The 25,012-nt window shown below is 40.7% G+C and overlaps 2 protein-coding genes across 8 annotated transcripts in view; one reads left to right on the forward strand and one right to left on the reverse strand.

Moving 5' to 3' along the window:
* The window catches only part of Sos1 (SOS Ras/Rac guanine nucleotide exchange factor 1), an 83,958-nt gene extending 78,601 nt beyond the window's left edge, over positions 1–5,357 (forward strand). The window contains exon 22 of the mRNA XM_031357413.1: positions 693–5,357. Coding sequence (XP_031213273.1) covers positions 693–1,184 — 492 coding nt within the window. The 3' untranslated portion in view covers positions 1,185–5,357. The remainder of the gene's footprint in view (positions 1–692) is intronic.
* A 5,721-nt stretch (positions 5,358–11,078) lies between these two features.
* The window catches only part of Arhgef33 (Rho guanine nucleotide exchange factor 33), a 63,797-nt gene continuing 49,863 nt past the window's right edge, over positions 11,079–25,012 (reverse strand). For 2 of the 7 annotated variants that reach the window (XM_031356825.1, XM_031356824.1), the window contains exons 16-17: positions 18,461–18,600; positions 11,132–11,556 (exon numbers count right to left, since the gene is read on the reverse strand). In XM_031356825.1, coding sequence (XP_031212685.1) covers positions 11,427–11,556; positions 18,461–18,600 — 270 coding nt within the window. In that variant the 3' untranslated portion in view covers positions 11,132–11,426. Of the gene's footprint in view, positions 11,564–13,323; positions 13,399–15,306; positions 15,491–18,460; positions 18,601–25,012 lie in introns of those variants that run through there. The other 5 variants (XM_031356830.1, XM_031356827.1, XM_031356829.1 and 2 more) reach the window with 5 other exon arrangements.

A 25,012-nucleotide genomic window follows, 5' to 3' on the forward strand; every position in this document is an offset into this window, starting at 1 on the left:
AGTAACTTGGCCTTGTGTGGCTCTTTTATATTTTGCTTGTGAGCCTTGCCTTCAGCCCTCATGCAGTTCTTTTAAAATGTATGACCTGTGTGTACAGTTTGTGTGAAGGTATATGATAATGAAACTGTACTATCTGCTGAAAGTTATTCTATAAGCCAGATAGGGAGAGACTTAAAGACTCATAGTAACTAAGCTTCCTGCCTGTTTAAATTCCACCCCCCTTTATTGTTTATTTTGCAAGTTATTCAATAATTCTATTTGGTCTTGAGCAACCCAGAGAACAGAAGCAGCAGAATAAGTCAAGGCCATGTAGATTTGAGAAGTAATACGGGACATTTCAAACTTAACCATTAGGGCTATGGTAGTTTGTTTGCCTAATATGTACACTGCCTTTAATCTTTAGCACTGCAAAAAATAAATAAATAAATAATTGGTAGTTTATGCTAAATTAGAATTTAATGTATTGTGTGATAAGCAGTCAGTAGTAAACAACAAATGACTAATCTTGACAAAATTAGTTTCCTTTTTTTCCCCTATGAATGGACAGAACATCTTGATTAACACATGGTAAAACTCCATATCCTGTACCCAATGTTCTGCCAGTAGCATGTCTGAAAACTCCAAGTTAACTTAATAGATTTATGGTACTCTTCAAATGAAATTAACATGTTCTATTCTTTTTCATTTGTTAGATTATGTCTAAGCACTTGGACAGCCCCCCAGCTATTCCTCCTAGGCAACCCACATCAAAAGCCTATTCACCGCGATATTCAATATCAGATCGGACCTCTATATCAGACCCTCCTGAAAGCCCTCCCTTGTTACCACCACGGGAGCCTGTGAGGACACCTGATGTTTTCTCAAGCTCGCCTTTACATCTCCAACCTCCCCCTTTGGGCAAAAAGAGTGATCATAGTAATGCCTTTTTCCCAAACAGCCCATCCCCTTTTACACCACCACCCCCTCAAACTCCTTCTCCTCATGGCACGAGAAGGCATCTGCCATCACCACCACTGACACAGGAAGTGGACCTCCATTCCATTGCTGGGCCTCCTGTTCCTCCACGACAAAGCACTTCTCAACTTATCCCCAAACTCCCTCCAAAAACTTACAAAAGGGAGCACACACACCCATCCATGCACAGAGACGGACCACCACTGTTGGAGAATGCCCATTCTTCCTGAGTTCCTCTAAGCTGGGGTATACAGTTTCCTAGCCCCCGAATCCATTGCTGGCAATGGATGCACTGAACATGCCAGCGCTGAGGAGTTCAAATGAGAACTCCAAACACTAACGACTCTACTTCAAGATGTAGTATAAGACAATGAATTTTAACCTATATGGAATTATGAAATAAAATGGTATTCCAGCTTAGAATGTGGAGACTGATCTAGAGGAATTGGACAACTGATTGCACCTGGAAATCACGTGAAAGGACTTTTCTGGCCAATAGGCAGGAGTCCTCATATTGTGAAGTGATCTTTATTGTTAAAGGGATGGAAAACAGTCTAATGTCCAACAAGCCCATATGTTGACAGTTTTTGTAATTCAAAATATTATGCACTTTTAAAAAATCTTAAACAGGGATTTTCTCCTCCTCCTTTGTTTTCCTTTGCTTTAGTCTTCTACTTTAGAATATTTTCGGAAACATTATTCAGAGGACTGTGAGAAAAGGCTGTGGTACCTGGCCTTGTTGGAATCAAGGCCCAGCACTGGACTACAGTCCTGTTTACAGATTATTACAGTGAACTGAATGGGTACCGAGGCTTCACCAAAGAGGTACTTTTTGTTATTGTTATTGTTTTAAGAATAATTATGCCAATTTTAAGAACATTCCCTACCTACCCCACTTACAAACAAAATGTGGTGGTGTTGCCTTCAAACAAAAAATTTTAATGTCATTAACATGATGGAAGAAGAACATTTTAAAATGTAACTGTCAAGTATACTATTTACACTTAGGAGACTGTTAATCTATGCTAGACTGTCATCCCCCAGCCCCTTTGTCTCACAGAAGTTTACTGGTAATATATGTCCTGGCTCGTGGCTGTCCCTCTAACCGTGCACAGAAATGCAGGCACCCAATGTGAACAAGAGCACTCTCTGGGCCTCCCTGACACCTTTCATGTTTTACGAATAGTTGAATAGTTAGCATACCTAGAATTACCTTGCATTGCCTAAATCATGTGTATATAGTGAATGTTATATAATATACCTTACAGGTCTGTTTTTATTTAATTGAATAAAGATAAACTACTTTGTTTGGCTGGCATATATTAAATTATTATATGGAGAAAATGGTTGATTCTTATTTCTTTGGGTTGAAAACCATACAAACACTAAGCATAAAAGCACATGTGGTGGTTCCTGGGTGTCTAGTTCTTACAGAATAATCTTAAGTTGGAATCTGGCATGAAGGGAAATACTGGCTTAAAATGAGACAGGCAGGCATCTTTTAAGTAGAACCTTGCAGCTTTTTAAAATTTCTTGAGCAACCATACATATTTGTGAAGATTTATATTGAACATTCTACTTTGCTTAAGATCTTCAGTTCCTTCAGAGCTTCTCCTTAGAGTACCTGCATCTTATACCACATGATGATTCATGAAGCCTTGTCCTGCTCTTCTGAGTCTAACAAATACTGTGACTGAAATGCATGCAACTTGAAGAGAAACGGTTTTCTTATTCTCCACTATGTCTGTGAACTGTGTAGTACTCCATTCTTCTTCAGTCATCAGTATGTGCATGTGTCCTCAGTAAGAAGCAGCATTTCAGAGACTCTGCTAACTGCTGCATCACAGTGGCACCTTAGTATTTACTGGCACATTAAATGTACATCTTGGTAGTGCAGTGTATAGTCTTCTAAGATCAGAAGAACTTTAATTGTGTCATCATGAAGCAGTCTATCTAGCTTGTTAGAGTTGATTCGTTTTCACTCAGCTATGGTAGCCATTTTCCTCTTTGTAAAGGTCTCCTTTTTTAAGAGTCCTCAGAAGTTAATTTCAAATCCCTTCATGGATGCAAAGTGTTCCATTAGGCCATTTATTGAACAAATGACTATTCATTGAACAAAAGTAGCTAAGCATACTTACTAATGCTGCTCTGTATGACTGTAATGCACATCCCCAAATCTCCCATGACTTTTTAGACCAACCTAACTGTCCCTAGAATTTCCCACGGCTTATTGATCACTGTTTGATCATCCTGTCCTTCAAATGAGAACCTAAGCAAAGCAATATTAGAAAGCAATTCAGTATCTCTGGGGCAGTGCTGCCTTCAACAAAGTGATAGCCTCTTTCAGTCTGCCTGGGCAACAAGGGAGGAGAGCTCAGATTTGGAGTTAATTCTATTTCTCCCAAAGGGAACCATTCTCTATCCCACTGTTCTAGGAGGCCACTTCACCATGCAGCCATTTTATATGCATCATGGACACAGGATTTTTTATTCTCCAATATGATATTTTGGCGAAAATATTTCCTGCAGCAGTAACTGACTTCAAAAAGTCTGATTGGATGCTCTGAGAAGGTGAGGAAGCTGTATCCTTGTGTGAACCATTATCTGGCTGGCAGCTTTATCCTTAGTCATAACTAAAATGTACTACTTTTCCCCGAAGTGGCAGAAGACAAATGCACCATTAAGAATTGCATCTGAATTTGGGATTACAAGGCAGCCAGTGCAGCAAAACTTGCTTAACTACATTCCCAAATATGGAAAATTTCTTCCAGAAATCAAGGTGTCAGCAAATGTTTTCTTATGCTTGGCTCACAAAGGTAGTTCCTCTTGGTGGCTCATTACCAATATAATAGAAATGCTTTTTCAAAGCTAAGCACTTTGGAAAACAGGGACAGAAAAGTACATGTTTCTTAATTTATTAAGACAGATATTTATTCTTTTTCTCCAAAATGTGTTTGAAGACTACAAATGACAAATACTGAAAATCTGCCTAATTGAAACGTTTTTGCTTAAATAGAGACTGTTGGGCATCAAATTGTGAGTTTAGTAAGCTACTGTTCTCCAACTCAATGTTTCAATGGGTCTGAGTTGAGCCGAGAGAACACAATCAGCACAACAGTGTACTAATCTACTGTTTAAATTGAAGGCTATGCTACGACTCCAAATTCCTCCTTAGTGCAAACGCAAAGTGGTATTTATCATAGTGACATTTTAATTAAGTATTACTCACGTTATTTCATTATCTTAATGGCTTAAATTAGGGATATTTGGTGGTTCTGGAAAATAAATGGGGATGTTGTCCCAGTTAGAGTACATACAGGAGAAAACCTTTCCTACCCTCTCTTCCCATTCAAAACCAAGGCAACCATTTATTCCTGGCTGTCCGCTGCTGGATGGGTAGCATGCTCTTCTGTCTCTGTTGTGTGCCTGTTGTACAGGTGCAGGTTCTGTGTATTCCACGTTAATCTTTACCAGTAAATACACATCACAAGTTTACTTTCAGTTTGGCTGAAAGAGAATTGTGCAGTAAAATGCAAAGGAAAGCAATGACTTTATTCAATTTTTTTTTCATTTGAAACACTACTAACTTTTAAAATAATTTAATAGTCCCTTATATATAAGCCAATGAAATATTCTGAGTTCTAGTTAAGAAAAAAAAGCATGAACTCTACATAATAAATCTAAACAACAAAAACACTTGTAAGTTCTTTTATAAGTTTCATGCCTTATTTTCCATTTTTGACACCATAAAGTGCATTTTCTGTCAACTGTGAGCAAATTTCCCTTTGCCTTTAATAAACATAGTGCATTAAGTAGCCAGTTGCTGAAAAATTACAAAGCAAGTTAGCTAAGGGTGGGCCACACTGGACTACATTCAAAGAACCAAGATACACAAAAGATGCAAGTTGTATGTGGTGTGGCTTAGAGTACACTTGTGCAGATGCATGCCACCTTCAGTAGCTGCCAAATGTGCCTTTAATTAAAAACATCTCTTAATTTTTTTTTCTTCAAATCAAGTCAGCATTTGGGGACGCAATTAGGGCAGGGGACTTGGGGGCACAAATATCTGGTGAAATCACCAGAGAATTTGTTTGTCAAAGTGACATGTATAATTTTAGTTGATATGTGTCTGTGTATATGTGCATATTTGCCTTTGTTTAGGAGCACGTTTTTTTGCTGAAATAATTGTTAAAAAATGCTCTGTTAGTCTTACTTTGATGTAAGAACAAAGTGTGGTCTGTACATCTAATAATGGCCTTTGTACCTAACCATGTTTGTAGGTGATCTTTGTATTCTGTGTGCAGCAATATTTGGTTTGCGTTAAAGTGAAAATAATGGCTGTTATTTTTCTGGCATTACTAAGATAAATTGAAAAATAATAAAGAAAAATACCTTATATGGCCTACAAGTGTGTTATTTTGCATGCGTTATTTTACAGGACAGTATTTTGAAGTTGTTAGTGATTCTAATTTAGCTTATATTTGTAGCAGATAGGTTGACCTTTGGGTACACACAGGATAAAGTTTCAGAGGGCAGTTTACATTCCCAAAGAATATACTTGGGTGGTGCAGCCAGCTGGTGTTGGGAAGACTTTACAAGTCCTTTTCAGTTTGGTATGAAAGAGCTCAAGGTTGTATCTAAAGAACTTTGTAAATATAGTCACTCAAAGTATACCATAAAATAAAAATATTAAATGATTATTAGATTCAGTCCATTTATTTCAAAATAAAGGTGAGCCAGGCCTGGTGGTACAGGTCTGTGAGCCCAGCTACTCAGGAGACTGTCAGGATATTATTCAAGGCACACCTGGGCAATAGTGAGTTCAAGGCCATCCTAGAACCTGTCTCAAAATAAAAAAGGAAATGGGGTTGAGTGCTGCTCAGTGATAGAGTGTGTTAACGGTGAAGCCCTGCTCTCATCCCCTGTACCAAAGAGAAGGGAACAAATAAAGAAGTAAGGCAAGTGAGCCTAGGCAAAGGCCTGTCAGGTCCTGACTGAGCCAGAGGCTCAGTGTTCCTGGTGCTCGGAGGAAGGCCTGCATGGATGCCTGCAATGCTGACTCCTGGCTTGTATTATTGAATGGATTCCAGGCCATCAGGTTTACTAACTAAATAAATAAGTGATTTGCTCTTCAAATGTTAATTCTAAACTTTAACCAAGAAATTCGCCTTTTTGCTTTATAATCAAAAGTAAATGCTAGGTCATCAAAGAGGAGAGCCTTAGGTCTTGAGAACAGAACTAAGGAGACCTCCACATTTGAGCCTAAATTTCTGCACCTTTGATAGACTTCAAATCCAGAAAAGCAGTTTATGGCCACGCTAACCTTTTGGGATCTTTAATGGCTGGTTTCATTGCCTTGATAACTGATTAGGAAATGCAAGATTCCCTGTGGCAGAGTAAGCTGTACTGTGGGGCAGACCTGTCTGTCCTGCTGCCAGTACTTATCGGGTGAATGACTGACATGCAGGTCACAATGCCTTCCACAAAGCACTTGACACATGGCAAATAAAAGTATAAAGGATGTGTTTGCAGTTTGTTTGCTTTAGAAAAAAAGAGGTTGGCTGTCTCTCCTGACATCCTATGATTTGATTCAGTATGGTTTCCTGTGCTGTTTATCACCACGCAGATTGGTTTTGAGTGACCTTAAATTATAAGCATTTGATAAGAGCCCATTTGACTTTTCAGCCACAAATAAATATTGGTCTTCTTACAGAACTGATGTTAGAACATAGGAATGAAGAAAAATCCATTTCATGGGATTTATGAGCTAGTACAAAGATGTAGACAATATTTTATAAGTAGAATATTGTACATTAAAAATGTAACTATTTCTGGGCAGTGGTAATGCACGCCTTCGATCCCAGCACTTGAAAAGCAGAGGCAGGCAGATCTCTGAGTTCAAGGCCAGCTTGGTCTGTGGAGGACAGCCAGGGCTACACAGAGAAACTCTGTCTTGAGAAAACAATCAAAACAAATGTAAGTGCTATGAAGAGAAAAAAGGACTAGTGAATAGAAGTGTGGAATTAAATGTGATGATCAGTTAGCCACATAGAGGTACACAAACCTTCCAAGAGGTGAAATAATGAGACAGCTAAGTCGCTAAGGCAAGGGCCAGTTCAATAGTCTGAGGGCAGAGACATACTTGGTATATATGAGAGCACAGAGGTTGCTAGTGTAGGTGAGAAATGAATATGGATAGACTAGAAAGAGGTGTCATTGGGAGTTAAAGCACTGCATATCACTTAAAGCTTTAAATGCCATTGTTGTCATTCTAAGAGCACTTAGAGCCATGGTCCTCAACCTGTGCATCACCATTCCTTGGAGGAGTTGAATGACCTTTCACAGGGGTCACCTAAGACTACTGGAAAACACAGATATTTACATTACAATTCATAACAGTAGCAAAATTATAGTTATGAAGTAACAATGAAAATAATTTTATGGCTGGGAGTCACCACAACGTGTTATTAAAGGGTTGCAGCATTAGGAAGGGTGAGCAGCAATGACTTAGAGGTTGGAGCTCTACTGGATCTACTTTACACTCACTGTGTATGGAGAATAAAGTGAGCAGGAAGAGGGAGGTGAGGCCAACAGAAACGGTCTGGACAAGGGCAGCAGAGTGGAAAGGAGGGCAAGGGCTGAGTTAAGAATGTATTAGATGACACCCACTTTATTACAGCCTGAACATCCTATCAAAACACACAGAACTGTCAAGGCCAACTTCAAGGTTTGGGGCCAGAACAACAAGAATGAAGATAACCACTAACTGAGGTGGGGAAGATACTGTGGAGAAGGCTTAGATATAAGTTTGAACATTCAAACAGTAAATCTGACATCCTAAGTCAAAAGGAAACCACAAATCCAAGAATGCTTAGCAGCCACAAGTCCTGCACTTCTGTCTCTAAATCACTGTGTGACAAGGAATCCCAACTTTACTGGAAGCATTGCTGTTTTGGGCTCTTGTAGAAATTTATTAATGGAAATGTTTTGTGAGAAAGTTAGTATAAACACTAGATAATTTTATTGTCCTGTGTTATCTAAGACATTTAGTCATTCTTAAGGGCTTGCAATTCATTTTTTTCTTGAATATAAAATCAATTTTCCAGTTAATAAGGAATACTTACCATGTATATACATGTATTTTAATAAAATTACAATGTGTACTGCTTATTACCTAGGTGGTAAATTTTTTTGATGTATTTTTTTTTCTATTTTTTATTAGATGTTTATTTACAGTAAATATTTCCTTCCCCAGGTTCCCCTACAAAAAATATAAAATAAAATAAAATAAAATAAACAAAAACTAAAACAATCCCCTGTTCCTTCCCCATTCCCCCTGCTCACCATCCCACCCCCTCCTGCTTACTGGTCCTGAGGAGCTAGAGAAAGGACCCAAGGAGCTGAAGGGTTTGCAGCCCCTTAGGACAAACAACAATATGAACTAACTAGTACCCTCAGAGCTCCCAGGGACTAAACTTCCAACCAAAGAGTAGCATGTGTATAGCAGAGGATGTCCAAGTCGGTCATCAATGGGAGGAGAGGCCCTTGGCCCTGTGAAGGTTCTATGCCCCAGTGTAGGGGAATGCCAGGGCCTAGGTGATAAATTTAGGAATACAAAATCTCAGCTAGATAAATGTAAATGCAGCTCTGTGGACCAAGCCCCAAATAACCCCACTCTAATGGGACTGAAACAGTTCTGGGAATCTGGGAATCATGGTATTAGCACTGAGATGACATAAGAAAGATGAGGTGAAAAAGCAGTAAGCCATCAGCTACCACAGAACTCCACTCCAAGAGTTTCACTAACAATCTAGTTTCAATCTCAGATGAGCTTAAACACTTACAAAATGAAATAGCCCAGCAAAAGAACCTTAGTATTGTAGCCCATATCCCTCTCTCTCAGACAGTCCAATTATGAACTCAGAAATAAGATGCTCCTTGCTTGGGCTTGCAGTAGATTCTTCAAGGATGCAAAAGTTACTACTGGGACCTCCTAGTAGAAAAATCTGCATCTCTGGTGAAGTGGCTTCTTTCTGCCTATCACCCCGATCATTTCCTGTAGACATCAGTGGTCAGAGGGCTGGAGACCAGAGGCAGAGCAACTGTCTCACCTTGACTTCATCCCTAATTCATCATGATGCCAAATATCACAAGTCACTAAAGACCCCCACCTCCGCTTTCAGTTAACAGTGCTATCTAGAAAGATTATGAAATGAGCCAGAAGAAAAGAGAGTAACCTATTACTCTTTTAATTGGAGAAGTTTTTCAGTATCGGTGAGTGGTGTGGTTTCTTTAACTGGTCCTCAAGACGACTGTATCTTAATTCTTTAGTGATTTATGGAGTACACACACACACACACACACACACACACACAAAGCATAGTCTTGCCCTTGCCGTCTTAATAGGAAGGTAAGACAAATGTCAAAAGATGAACTAGTCGCACTACACAGATCTCAGAAAAATGAGGGCTTAACCTGGATGGTAATGATCAGCTCAGCAGAGCCAAAGCAAGGCTGTGAAGTTGACTGGGCTGGAAAGTGCATGGCTTAGTGGCAAAGGAGAAAGCCCAGTTTAGTTGACATTAGTTTGTGCAGAACCACAGTCAGAAAACTAGAAGCCCTAATAGAGAGTGACCCTAAACAGTGACATTGAGAACTTGGGAATCTGAGCGTAGACAAGAGCTGTGCTTCGTACAGTGTGTCTGGTAATATAGATTGCTAGGGATATGGGAAGCAGGAGTGCTTAGACATAGGTGGAACTGTACTCATCCAGGGTCCAGTTACCAGGAAATAGGGACCAAGAGTGGCAGCATTACTATTAGTTTAATAATATACAATGGTGGTCTGCAGATAGAGATGGGGTGTACTGTCAAAATAAAATCTAAGAAGTGTATAATATTTTAAAACTTTCTAGTAACCCACTGTTTTGATGACAGACAGATTATGAAAGGAGGAGAATTCTTATTTTTGTTCATAGTTTAGTTGTTTCACTCTTCACGTCCAGTTGATTTGGCATTGTGCTTTTAAACACTGCCCAAAACAATGTTAGCCTGATAAAAATCTGATTTCAGTGGTCTATTAAATTCCAGGAAATGAAAACCTTAGCTGATATTTAAATATTGAAACTTCAAAAATTTTGTAGTAATCCTTTACAAGTTTCACATATTTAATTGTATGCTGATAGATATGTTTTCAGTTAATCACTGGACAAGGAGAAAGTTGTAATGCTTAAAAATAGAACACCCAACAGTGCATTCCTACAGAAGCACCGTCTGAAGAAATCAGTGTGAATACTAATACTGTCTTTAGGCAACAGCCTATCATGGAATGAAGTGGTTTAAAACTCTTTGTTTTGTTTCTCCCTATTATAAATCTGATGTTTGAGATCAGTCAAGGAAAAGGATGCTGGCCATCTGGGGCATGTCTAGGTTCAGGAGCATACTTTATTATTTATTCAGAGCAGGGCAGGCCTCACTCAAGTAGGATTAAGTCCTCTACTTGGGCTAGAAAAGCTTCTGTTCTTTATTATTCCCTAGGAGACTTGAATAGCACACCCCTGAGTTTTCATTCTGACCTGCGTTTGTAGTGACCACTGTATAAATGTGACTATTACAGAACTGGTGCTGGGTCAGCTTCAGCCTACACTAATGGAGGTTTTAGGGCTGGAGATGGAACTCAGTGGCTGAGTCAGTGCTCCTTTTCTCCTGGTCTGTCTGGGCTTGAGTGGGTCTAACAACACTCATGAGATCTACTGATCTACGACTGTTGCAGTCCCCAACATGCCCACACAAGGAAAATATTTCTTTGTCTTTGGCCCCACCCCTGTTCCCTTTACTGATTTCCATAACCATAGAACAAGTTGGAGAGCATTGTGTCTTTAAGTTTTGAAACTTCTAAGTCATTTTTTAAGGACAAATTCTTTAGAGCTCTGATTTGTACACATAAAATTCAGTTCTGTTAACCCTATGCCTTAAAAGATGTTATATTTTGCCTTGAGGTCTAGAAAGATATGAAGCAAGACACAATTGGACCCTCACGTAGAGTGTTCTAGTCTAAGCACAATTGGATAAATTCATGAACTATGCATTAAAAATTCCTAGGAAGCACAAAATTCACATCCATGCTAAAAATGAACACGATTATTATTATACTTGGGGGAATGACTTCAAGGTGCAAGTTTTTGTTCTTACAAACATTTATTTTCCTCCAAATTTAGTATTTTTTTCCTGTAATGATGTGGGAAGTCTTCATTTCCCTTTTCCCAAGTGTTGAGGTTCATAAGCCAAGTCTTAGCCATAGACTAATCGTCATCTCTTCAGTATCTTGTATGTTGATTTAGTTTCATATGTAAATATCTATATTAGTTTTCCTTAGGGATTTATACATTGATATATATATATATATATTCCTGCAGAGATATATACAAGCTTTTACCCTCCTCTTACCACTCGACAATACAACTGTAAATGTATTTACACAGCTGTTCCTTGGTCAAGGTCATTTGCAAGAGCAAGTCGGTTTCTGAAGAAATCTTGTTTGGTGGGTGAAGGATCCATTGAGGGGTTCTCATTAGTTTTTTCCCTGTATTCTGATCCACTGGACCTAAAATCTCAGCACACAGATAAAGTACAGGTTGATTTGGTTTTAATTGTTTTCAAGTATTTTATCTATCCAAATTGTTTCGCATTTGTAAAACAGTTGCCTCCTAGAACTGGAATCATTTTTTTTTACTCCCCTGGATTTCAAAACTTAAGATATGTGTATCTAAACTTTGCAGTGAACATACAGAATCTCTAGTGCTTCATGGGGGCTACTGTGACAACTACATATGTCAGTGTAAGTTACCGTGGAAAAGCACTGTAGCAGGAAGAAAGCTGAATGAAATAACTACTCCACAGGTTACCAAGGCCCTTAAAATGGTTATCAGGGGCCCTTGCTTAATCTAAATACTACATTACAAACTCTTGCTTTTGCTTGTTTTCATTTTTAAAGGAAAGGTTTATTGAAACCAACCACACATATATGCTACATTTGTAGAATGCAGAAATGAGTACAGTTGTCTCAACCACCACAAAAGAAACCAAGACTAATCAATAGTCAGCTCAGTCCATTTGAGTGCCCAGTCCAGGCTGCATTCTTCCTTTCTCTTGGTTAACCCAGCTAGGCAATCCATTCCAGATCTGTCCCTTCTCCAGTCTGTTCACGTCAGGAGTCCCTAGAGGGAGGAGGCTTTCTAGAAATAATCTCTCATACAACTAGTCTGAAGCCCTTTCACTAATTTAAACTTTGAGCTTGGATGGGTAAAAGTAGCCTAGTAACCAAGAACCTGTGTCAGAGTCCTACTGAGGATGTATGAAGGCGATGCTCCAAAGCTCCTGTTGAAGTGAGTAATTTCTCCATCACTGCCTCAGGTGAGCTTTCCCTAAACACAAGTGCAGGGTAACTTGCCTCCAAGTTCTTTCCTGTCATTGGTATATTATTTTTGAGTCCTTGTTTGTTTGGGGAGATTTCTGTTGGTTACTTTTTTGTGTGTGGGAAGGTGCTTTATTTTGTTTTACTTTGGTGGTCCAGGGAGTTGATACAGGGCCCTCACACGCAAGGCAAGTGCTCTACTGCAATATATCCCCAGCCCGAGTCCTTGTTATTAATAATTATTGCTATTAATTATAAATCTGTATTTACTGAGTTTATTGAGAAGAATTCAAACATCCTTTTCTATTCTTCAAGTAAAAACACTGGCCCTACGGAAACACTAAAGATGTCTGGAAACCTGGTAAATGGACTAGATATTTTTATTTTTCAATTTGATAACAGAAATGAAGCCATAGCTACCTAGCATGCTTTTACTTCTGGTTAGAAAGGAGTACTTTCCCACTATATCTTAACAGAGAAGAATTACTCGCTCAGCTTCAGTACATCTGGGTACTCATGAGATAAAAAAGTATCTGGGTAGGGTAAACTCCTCAGGGATCAGCCTACACTCCCTAGAAACAAGTTCACACTTCCCTAGAACTCTAAGCTTGCTTTCAGCTCTCAGAACTCCAGCCTCCCTCCAGGCCAGACCATCCCTTGTGGCATAGTTGTGCCCAAATGTTAATAAATTACATCCTGGCTATCCATTCTTTCCCTGTCTTCTGCTATGTGGGAGCCTAGAAGCCCTTCCTTTTGGTTTAGGGCAGGCAGGAGGCGTTCAATTGCTGCTGTCTATTTGCAACTGCTTTTTCCCTCATGAAAATTTCTCAACAAAGTCATTAGTCTACAATTAAGGCCTTCACCTCACTCACAGTTTCCCTCTTCATTACATCTGCTCTCTCCAGAGCCCAACATGTCATACTTTTAGGTTCCCACATGCAACTGTTTGGAGTTTACCTGGAAATGGGAAAGCTCTGATGTCACCACCAGCCCCAAGGACCACAGAAATCTTCACCAGTTGAGTTCCCATTTCTGAAACAAATGCCAAAATCGCCCTGTCTAGTTTCCACAAACTCAGCTCAGACTTTTTTTTTAACTGCTCTTCTTACAAAATGTACCTTCCCTTTGTTTCCAGTACAAATGTCTACATTTCTGAATATTAATTACTAAGTAATTGGTGGCTAACTTACTATTTTCAAAATACAGAATTCTACTGTAGCAATGATTACAAGCTCATTTTCACGTTTTTAAAGACAATTTTAGCTGACTTTTATAATCCTTATCAGACTATAGGTATACCTGGACTCCTTCAAAGGTGTAGGTGTAAATAAGTTGGGAAAAAACCCTGCAGATTCTAGGAGAAAGAGATAGTGTGTTTTCTTTTTATTCCTTTTCTGTGTAAAACACACAAATGGCTTTTGAATACCCTATACCATTCTGGCAGGCTGCAGGGCACATCTAAGCAGGTACTAAAGGGCAGGCAGGAACTCTCTGGAAAGGGTACAATGGCGGCCAATATACTGGACACATAGTTATCCAATAATTTAACAGAAATGGAAATGGACAGAAGCAGAATGGACTTGTTACTAACTTTCCTTCAAGTGACAGCAAAAAAAAGAAAATTGTAAGCTGCGTAGGTCAGTAAGTACAATTTTGCAACAGATAACCCTGAAAACACTGGATTAGGAAAGGGAGGTCTAATCAAGTGCCCAGAATCTCCAACAGATAAAGACTTGGTTCTCTGATATGAAAGACTGCCTTCCTTGAAGGAGTTAGGGCATTCAGATGAAGAGGATTGGAGGAGGTGGAGAAGTGCTAATAGTGAAAAAAGTCAGTCAACCATGGCATTCAGAGGCTGATGAGTAAGGACTCTCTTAATATGTGCTATAGACTCTCACTTGCAGCTATGCTACCCTTTCATTGAATGATGAGCTCCAAATGGGTAGGAGTTAGTTCTACTTGTTTTGTGCTGGGTAGAACCTAGAACTCTAAAGACACTTAAATAACTGACTCCGGATGACCTGCTGAGAAGCATTAACCAACAGAGTTGGTAGTCTAAATCTCTCATCCTCTTAAAGCAACCCCTCTTGGATTTAAAATTTGCATAAGGAAACTAAATGAGATGTGACAGAACTACAGAGAGGTAAAAGGAAGAGTGGGCTTGGGCGGGTGTTAGGAGGAAATGAATATAAAAGAACCAACTGAGTTTTATAAGTCTGCTGTCTGTTCTATGCACTGTTCCACAGGGAGGCATAAACAAAAACTGTGAGAAGACACCAAACAAAAAAAAGGCTCACTGACAATGGAATATATAGGCTCGGAAGTACACCTGACCATGTGTGAATGAAATAGATTTGATGCCATTAGTGGAGGGAGTATGACAGCTGGACTAGAAGTAATCATATAAATTACAAAGCACTAAAAAGGAAGAGAAAAGGTGAAAAATATAATCAGCACTCAGAGGCCATATTCTTTATCTTCTACTGCCCACAAAATGAACGCTAAAAAGTGGAGGCTTTGTCTCTACCCTGCTGCTCGCCTGTTTTATATGGTCTCTCCCCACCGTTCTGTCCAGCTCAAAGTACTCACTTACCCAAGAATAAGAGTTATACATAAAGATGCAAAAGCATTTCCCTCCACTTTGATGCCAGTCTGGGCTTAAGACTTTGACAGTGTCCATATAAATACTCTTCTAGGGGAATAGTTCAGCTTTCATTTTACTCTAAGGGAGGAAAGGTAAGGATCCAGTCAAGCATTGGCCTTCACCATCAGGTCTGTCCCTAGCATCTAAGGATCACATGTAACATTCTCAGTCTACTGTAAGTACTTAGTAGACTCCACTCTGAGCAGCACTTCCAGGGATCTACCCAGGGCAAATGTGCCTGGGATGGAAAGAATGAAAGGGTTACCCTTTGCCTCAAATATCATGGGCACTTTTTCAGAATATTTTTTATGATGTCAACTTGACTCTGCCTTTTGAATCCTTGTGGGCATGAGCATTCGGCCCTCCCAGCCTCAGAGGGAAGAGAACCCTTTCTCGGGTTTTCTGTTGCATCTGGTTCCATGCCTAGCTTCATCCCGAAGCAGCACTCTGGGTGTGTGGGGCCACCAGCCAAACAAGCCCCTATGGAACAAAAAGTGTGTCAGTGTAGAGAGGACCGAACCTCGGAGGACTATAGGGGAGGGAGGCAGCAAGACCCAAGCATGACACGGGTGGCTTTCCTGGGAGGCCAGGCTCTGGAGTGATTCCAGTACCCAGGTTTTGCTACTTAAGGTCACCGGGCTTGCTGCTACCTGACTTCCTGAGACAAAATGGTTTGACATTTTTCTACCTGTACCTCATCTTTTACAATAATCTAGATTTAAGTCTTTAATAATTTCCATATAGATTCTGCTAGAAGGGATCATTTATCTTTCATCCTGTGCATTCCTGGGTTCACAGTGTAAGTTCCTGTGCAACCCATGTCATTCATGACCCTATATGCATGTCTGGAATTGTGCACACATACAAGAATGGTGTATTCACATCTGAGTTAAAAGCACAGGCCCTTTTCTCTGTAATACCATACACGAGTGTAGTCCTTAATAGACTTTCCATGGTCTTCAGATAAAAATACCAGAAGAGGCTATTTAACTTGATTCTTTAGCCCTTGCCACTCCCCAAAGACTCCCTAAGCACAAAGCTGTAATGAGACCACCTGCATGGTGCTGACTGTTCTAGACCAGATCTCATAAGCCAGGAAAATCTGTCTCAGTGGTTCCACCTTCACCTCCACTCAGAAAATACTTCACATTCCAAATACAAAGGACAGTGCCATTACTATTGATAGTGATGTGACTAATACAGACTGATCTAAGAAAGGACCGAGAGAAGCCACTGGCCTCTTCCCTAGGAAACATATCCAACACTGCCAGAGGACTGAGGGCAACTAACCAGCAAGAATCTGGAACTCTACATCAAGTCACCCGCGTTCTACCAAGGTCTGTGGGAGCAGGGGGTTAGAGAAAGATTAAAGCCTGGCCTTCTATAATATTTAAAATTATAGGCCCAACAGTACATTCATTTCTTGTTGTGGGCGCTATAACTGACTATTCAGACTGAGCTACAAAAAAGTCAAAGTATAAATAAAGCAAATATACATACTATAAAAGACTCTAAATTCTTGAGCAATCTCCCACCCAGTGTGGGAGTACTGGACTTCAGAGAACCCAGATGGAATCATCTAGCTTCTATTTCAGACAACCCACTCACTCTTCCCTGAGTTCACCAGTTCCAGGCAGGTGCGTTTTTAGGGTACTTCTCCTCTTCCTCCTCATTTCGGCTAGTGCTGCCCCTGGATATAATGGCAAGTCTCTTCCCTGTGTCTTGTATGACTGATAGGGTTTTTTTTTTTTTAACATCTCTCTAATAATCAGGAATTTGTAAAGGAACCAATGGTAGATCTGTTGTCAATTATTTTCCAACAGATAGTGCTCAGTCATCATAAATGGTAGTGGGTGACAAAACAATTGTTTCTTTGGAGAATTTAAAAATTATCCAACAGACTCAAGTAGTGTGTATCCTTAGGAGTTTGGAGTTCTTCAAAGGATTTGGAACCTAAATCCCAAGTTCAGCCTGGCAAGTTGTCTACTTCTTCCTGGTCATGTCATTAGCAGTTATAGACCAGGAAAAAAAAAACTATATCCATAATCCTAGAGAGAGATGAAACAGTTCTTAAGCCTCAGTCCCTACATATCGTGGCTTGAGGGTCCAGCAACAGTCATGCATGCATTAGGTTGCCTAGCAAAACTGGAAGGAGACTGTAGGGCTGTGGTTAACTGCATGGAAGGAGACTGTAGGGCTGTGGTTAACTGTAGAACCGATGTTCTTCTTTCCTCTTCCTCCTCCTTCTAGTAACAACAGGCAAGGACCAACAATCAGATACCCACTAATCTCAATATCACCCTCCCACTGCAGGAGAATTAGACAAATCATTTTTCAAAAAAGAAAGCCAACTGCAGGCTTTCCCCCACTTCTTCTATCAAGACCAGTATCTAAATCAACCAGAAACTCTGTCTTCAAGGAGAAAGGGAGTTCCCAGTAAGTTTCCAAAGGCAACAATAACAATAACACCTTCATTTAATTTTTCTAATAATTAAAACCTAGACTTGAGGTTGAAAGCTGACTTAAAATGATCTCTAATAAGAGGAAGTAAATAGCAAGCAGATCTCCCTAAGGGGTAGGAAGGCAGGTCTGAGGACCAGTGGCAATGGAAACAGCAGCCACCCAGGCAGGCAAAGGTGGACTACTGAATCATTTGGGGGTCACATCTCCCTTACTGGGGCCTGGCCCTACCTCCCAATCTGCAGCATGACACTGGCCAAAATGCCTGCAATAATAATGCTCCATGCAACAATAAGACTTAGAAAGGAAGGCTGGAGAGATGGCTCAGTGGGTAAGAGCACTGACTGCTCTTCCAAAGGTCCTGAGTTCAAATCCCAGCAACCACATAGTGGCTCACAACCATCTGTAATGAGATCTGATGCCATCTTCTGGTGTGTCTGAAGATAGCAACAGTGTACTTACATATAATAAATAAATAAATCTTTAAAAAAAAATACTTAGAAAGGATAAGGAAGGAACGCCTTTTGTTTCCCATCTACTATGGACACTCTGAAAGTCTTCAATAGGACCTGAGCAAAATCCATTCATTCAAGGAAAACCCTTACAGACTTATCAATACCCATTTCTAAGAACGTGGATAATGAGGCCCATGAGGGCAGAAGTGCTTTGATGCCTGCAGAACACTTTGCACAGGTAGAAGTTTCTGACTCAACACCGAGCTCCTCCCAGAGAGGATCACGCATTTGCCTCAACCATTTGCCAGGGTAGCCCCTCTGTTCACTCCTCTCAAAGCAACATTAAGAATGAGGAGGAAGGATTTTAAGAAGTAGCAGGGGAACTGAGTTTGCTTCTGTTCAGAAACTGAATACAAACACTAAATTTAAAATCGTTGTGTATGGCTGGGCTACTTAGCAATCACTACTGTCAAAACCTCAGGTTTCTGTCAGAGGGAAATGAGTTACAACACTGTTTTATCTAAGGGCTACTCACTTCTTTTTAAAGAGCTTGCGGAATGAGCTGCGAAAGCCCCCTTTCTGGTCTTGCCTGGGATTTTGATCGCTGAAAGAAGTCTGTTCACTCTCTCTTTCTTCCTTTGGACAGAATCGGGTGGCATCCTCTAGGTGCATCTCCTGAAAACACACACAAAAAAAGGAGTGTTTTTTTTTTTTAACTCTTTTCCATAAAAACCTGCCCTGGCTGCGGGATGGTTCTTTAGCTTTGCCACTTTCCTCTCCTACTCCCAAGACTACCTGTGGCAGGAGAAAGCTAACCCCACAAGCTGCCCTCTGTCCTCCTTTGCTTTCTATTGCTGTGATAAAGGCCATGACTCAAAAGCAACTTGGGAACGATTACACTTCCAGGTAACAGTCCAGCACTGAGGGAAGGCGGGGCTGTACTCAGGGCAGAAACCATGGAGAAACACTCCTCACTGTCCTACTCTCCTAAGTTTGCTCACACTGATTTAGAACAGCTGCCTGGGACAGCCCCCCCAACACACACACACACACACACACACACACACAGACACACACACATGGTTGAGGCAAATGCGTGATCCTCTCTGAGAGGAGCTGGGTGTTGACTCAGAAACTTCTACCTGGGTCCTGGGACTGGGTCCTCTTCTATCCACTAGTAATCAAGAAAACACCCCTACAGACCTGGCTACTGATCTGAGGGAGGCGTGCTCTCAGTTTAAGTTTTTCTTCTCAGATACCTCTAGGTTCTGTTAAGAGGATAAAAGATTAACCAGTACATTTTCTGACCTCAACATGCTTGCCATGGCACACACAATAACAATTAATGTATTTTTCTTTCCTTTCCTTTTCTTTCCTTTCCTTTTCTTTTCTTTTCTCTTCTTTCTTCTTCTTCCTTTTTTAATGTTTATGGGTATTTTGCCTGTTTCTATGTCTGTGTAGCACATGCATGCCTGTACTTATGGAGTCCAGAAGAGGCCATTGGATCTCCCAGAAATGGAGCCACAGATAGCTGTGAGCCACCATGTAGATGCTGAGAATTGATCCTGGGTCCTTTGGAAGAGCAGCTAGTGCTCTTAACCACTGAGCCACCTCTATAGCTTCCATAAATATAGATAATAAACTTTGTTCTGGCATCAACTGTGTCTTGCTGAATAAGCCAACCTTTGATCCCTGGCATTGTTGGATATGTTTCTCTTCCTACAAAATAAGAAAGCTTAATATTAAGGGGTTTTGTTACTGTTGTTTCACTTTAGAGGGAAATAGAGATCAGTTAGGATGCTCAACAATGTAACCATAATTTTAAAGTTGTATATAATTCTGTATTTTATGGAGTTAGAAGTCAAAACTGTTGAGAACTATCAATTCATGTATCTAAATTATGAATATGCTTTCAACCTACTTATATAATTCAGTCCCTATTTAGAGTAAAATTAAAAATAAAGATACTTTTTAGTGCATTTGTTCATTTTCGAATGTGAGATGTATTATCATGTGCACATATACTTAAGTGCACATATAAGAATATGTTAGGTATATACAAAAACATATACTACATGAACAGAATTTTTATCTTGAGGTGACTGTGATTCAAAACAATCTAAAAGAAGCTGTTTAATTCTCAGTAACCCTCTATTATGGTTTGTATATGCTCAGCCCAGGGAGTGGCACTATTAGAGGGTATGGACCTGTTGGAGTAGGTGTGTCATTGTGAGTGTGGGCTTTAAGACCCTCATCCTAGCTGCCTGGAAGCCAGTATTCTGCTAGCAGCCTTCAGATGAAGATGTGGAATTCTCAGCTCCTCCTGCACCAAGCCTGCCTTGATGATACTGGACCGAACCTCTGAACCTGTAAGCCAGCCCCAACTAAATGTTGTCCTTATAAGAGTTGCCTCTTATAAGCAACAGTAAAACCCTAACTAAGACAGAAGCTGGTACCAGGAATGGGTTATTGCTAGGATAGGCCTGACCATGCTTTTGTTTGGAAGAATGTGGATTTGGGGATTTTGGATTCAGAAAGCAGTGGAATGCTTTATATGGGGCTTAATGGGCTATCCTAGTATGTATATGGAAGACTCTGTTGCTGTGAGTGATTTGAACTGTGCAGACCTAGCCCAAGAGATTTCAGAGGAGAAGAATTTCAGAATGTGGTGTACAGACAGAATGTGGCTGCTTTTTGCCCTTGTCTGAAGAATCTACCTGAGGCTAAGAAAAAGAGATTTATATAAATTACACTGACAAAGGAAATCTCAAAAAGCCCAGCAGAGACTTTGTTCTCTGGTTAAATATCATGAAGAGCATTTTGAACAAGTGTAGCAAGCTTAGAAAAGGAAAATATAAAATATATGTTATTAAAGGGGCACCAGGAAGTGAAATGGAGCTGAACCCTGTGTTCAAGAATATTAAATTGAATTAAGGGAGTAGTGACCTTGGGGCAAATCCCACCCAGCTAATTTTAGGTCCAGGCAAAGACAAGCATATCTCTGAGTTGAAGGCCAGCCTAGAACAGAGCAAGTTCTAGGTGAAGAAAAAGTTAAATCCGGGCTTCGTAGAGCACACCTTTAATCCAAGTGCTTAGGAGACATGCAAGTAGACCTCTGAGTTCAAAGTTAGCCTAAAGTGCAAGTTCTAGGACAGCCAAGCTTAGGCAGTGAAGGAGTTGGAAACAGAACGCTGGTGATAATGTAATAGAACAAGGGGGCCATGTTCCAGCCCCAGCAAGCCACAGAACTCGACAGCTTTGACCATGTGGCTCTGGCTCTAGTGTCCAAAATAGAAGGGACTATTGGGACAATTGATGCTGGCTAGCTGGAGCTAAGAAATTAGTGTTGATTAAGAAGAGACCAGCATCACTGAGGTGAAATCTTATAGGTGTTTTCTGAGAGCACAAAGAAGCTGTGTTCCAGAGATAGGCAAATTTGTACCTTGTGCTACAGCTGTATTTGGTAACATGTACGAGTCACCCAGGTGGTACTGGTTTTGAAGGCATTAAGGGGTCATGAAGAGCAGCTGAGGCTTGGCACTGATGAGGCCATGGACAGCCATTGGTGAAGGTGCAGCCTCAGTTTTAGTTGATGGCCTAGGACTGAAGGGGTCATGCAAAGGAGTTGAGGCTTGGCACCATGAAGAGAGCCTATGAGAGGCTATTGGTAAAGCCTAGTTGCAGCAGAAGACCTTCGTGTATTGGAGATGACCATGGGATGATCACCAAGAACATCAGTGGCAGTGGAGTGGATTAACCTGAACTTAGAGTGCTACAGAGGGTAGAGTTGGAGAAGTGACAACAGCCCTTTGGAGGAGCCTAGAAGATCATGTGTGGATCCCAGACACTGAAACAAAAAGCTGTAACATTGAAGTTACCATGGAGGCCCCAAGATGTTCAAGATGCCAGAGCCATAGGATATCTCCTGAGGAATGCTGCTAACAGGGAGTGGAACCAGCCCAGCAGAAAGAAGCTTGTTGCAGTCAACAAAGATGAAAACGGAGCTGAAGATCTGAAGACTGTCTTGAAATCACAAATGGAGATGCAGAGTTTGAAGTTTGCCCAGCTGGTTTCCTGTCTTGCTTTGGGGATTACAGTTAAGTGATTGGATGAATGTCAGAAGATACTTGGAACTGTGGACTTTTAATATTGTTGAGACTGCTATAGACTAAAGGGACTTTAGAAGTTGGACTAAAAGTATTTTGCATTATGTTATGTTTAGGTGTGGCCCCCATAGACTCATATGTTTGAACAAGCCTATGGGGGCCAGGGACTGGAATGTAATGGTTTGTATATGCTCAACCCAGGGAGTGGCACTATTAGAGGATGTGGACCTGTTGGAGTAGGTGTGTCACTGTGGGTGTGGGCTTTAAGACCCTCATCCTAGCTGCCTGGAAGCCAGTATTCTGCTAACAGCCTTCAGATGAAGATGTGGAACTCTCAGCTCCTCCTGCACCAAGCCTGCCTGGATGCTGCCATGCTCCCACCTTGATGATACTGGACTGACCCTCTGAACCTGTAAGCCAGCCCCATTAAACGTCCTTTATAAGAGTTGCCTCGGTCATGGTGTCTGTTCACATGAGTAAAACCCTAGCTAAGACACCCTAAGTCAAAGTGGAAACCCCACTACCAGTCAAGCTGGGTGGCTAAGTGCTTGTGAGGAGCAAAGCATGGGCAAAAAGGTTTTCTAGGAAACATCTAGATCTGACTTTGAGAATTTCACTTGGGGTTGTAGCAGCCGACCTGGAGTCTCTGAAATGCCACTAAAATTCCTAACTAAACCATGGCGACCATCATCCTGGTGAGTTAGTGTAATGTTTCTCAAAGTACACTCCTGGCACCCTAAGACCATCTACACTTGCTTTTACCTATAGATTCTTAAGCCCCATTCTGGAGTCTCTAAAGCAGAAATCTCTGGTGTAGACATAATTGTTATGCATACTTACATATAAAAAAAAACCTGATCCACTTACTGTCTATATCAAACACCTGTAAATCCTAAATAGTAGTTTCAGGTTCAGTAGGTGTGTCTACAGATTCTGGATTTATAAAATCTATAAAATATAAGATTAATGCATCCACTAGTACCTCCAAGACCACATTGTGGGAGGTCTCTGCAGGAAGTAAGGCAAGGCTATACTGCTGGCCACAACACCTGGAGATAGGACATCCCAGACTCAGAATTTTGGAGAGAGCTTCGGAGAAGGCAGGGGCTTGATTTTGCCTCCTATCAACTCTGGACCTCTATTAAAGTGATCTTTAACTCAACACCAAATCCTTCATTCAGGAAAACCATAAATGGTTTAAGGAAAATCTGTCTGTGAAACTATGGTCTTGATATCGTTGATCAGTATAGCAATTCATACTTTACAAAATGTACTCTCAAACTATCTTACTTGGCTGGATCTGCATAACCCTGTGAGGTAGATATGATCTACTTTTTAAAAGTTATGATCACAAATTTATTATTTGAGATGAAGGGATGGGTTCACACATGCCAGGGCACATGTGGAGATCAGAGGACAACTTGGAGGATTCAGTTCTCCTTCCACATGTATGTTCTGGGGTCAATGGCATGTCCTCAAGCATGGTGGCAAATGCCTTATCTGCTGAGCCATCACTAACCCAAATTTTCCTAGTTTTTGACTGCATGTGTATGAGTTCAGGCACACAGGTGTCAGGGAGCCTTTGAGGAAGTCAGAGACAATCCCCGGGGAGTTGGTTCTCCCCTGCCATTTGTGGGATATGGGCCAAAGTCAGGTTTTCTGACTAGCACCTCTGATTGAGCCCTCTTATTTTTTTATATAAACTTAATCTGTTATGTTTATTAGTGTTCTGCCATGTATGTCTGGTACCAAGTGCATGCTGGAGGGGATCTAAAAGGGATGTCAGATCCCTTGGAACTGCAGTTAGAGACAGTTGGGAGCTTCCATGTGGGTGCCGGGAATTAAACCTGGGTCCTCTGGAAGAGCAACAAGTGCTCTTCAACACTGAGCCATCTCCCTAATCCTCTAAGTATCTTATCTGCATAGATAAGAAAACTGCAAGGACAGAGATGCCATGCCAATTGTCTAAAAGCAGGCAGCTGCTTGACAGCAGAGCCTGAGTTAGAATGGAGAGTTCCTACTGCCCAATCAGAAGCCCTAGACAGCAGAGCCTGAGTTAGAATGGAGAGTTCCTACTGCCCAATCAGAAGCCCGAGACAGCAGAGCCTGGGTTAGAATGGAGAGTTCCTACTGCCCAATCAGAAGCCCGAGACAGCAGAGCCTGGGTTAGAATGGAGAGTTCCTACTGCCCAATCAGAAGCCCTAGACAGCAGAGCCTGGGTTAGAATGGAGAGTTCCTACTGCCCAATCAGAAGCCCCCTGCAGGAGAACATACTCTCTTCTCTCTTGACTCTCAATAAAGACACTAAAAGCTGGCTTTGTGAGGCTCTTCTGGCCACAGGAGGGGTGTGAAGAGTAGATATGAAGAAGCCAGATCTGCCCCACTGACCGCTTTAAGGCTAAGGTTTTACAGCTTTGTCTTTTGCAGCTGAAGCCACAACCATATGCCCACCTTAAACATAGATACATTCAAACTTGCTTGTGTTACATACATATGCACAAACATGTATATCCACACACAGCCCCTAAACTCTGCATGATTCTTCCTTGGTGTCTCTTCTTGGACCTGACCTGTGTCTTCCCATGTTAGGGAGTGCTGGAATATTGTAATTGCTTAGAGATATGTCCAGCAAATAGCCACAAATATATTTATTGTTTGCCTCTCACATACAATATTTGTTATTTCTAATATGGTTTTCACTGGTAATTGTTACAATGTTTAAAATTTTCACATGAATTAGGGCAAAAAAAAAACCTCACATTTTTTATGAACATGTAAAATAAAAGCATTCTTTATAGCTGAGTACACTACTTGAAAGATTTTGATGTATGTCTCTGCCTATCCCAGTTTGAACAGGTATTATTAATTCCCTTCTATTTCCCCTCTTAATGAATTTGTTTTTGTTTTTGTTTTTTGTTTTGTTTTGAGACAGGGTTTCTCTGTGTAGCCCTGGCTGTCCTGGAATTCACTCTGTAGACCA

Source organism: Mastomys coucha, unplaced genomic scaffold (assembly GCF_008632895.1).
Source record: "Mastomys coucha isolate ucsf_1 unplaced genomic scaffold, UCSF_Mcou_1 pScaffold6, whole genome shotgun sequence".
Taxonomy (NCBI): Eukaryota; Metazoa; Chordata; class Mammalia; order Rodentia; family Muridae; genus Mastomys; species Mastomys coucha.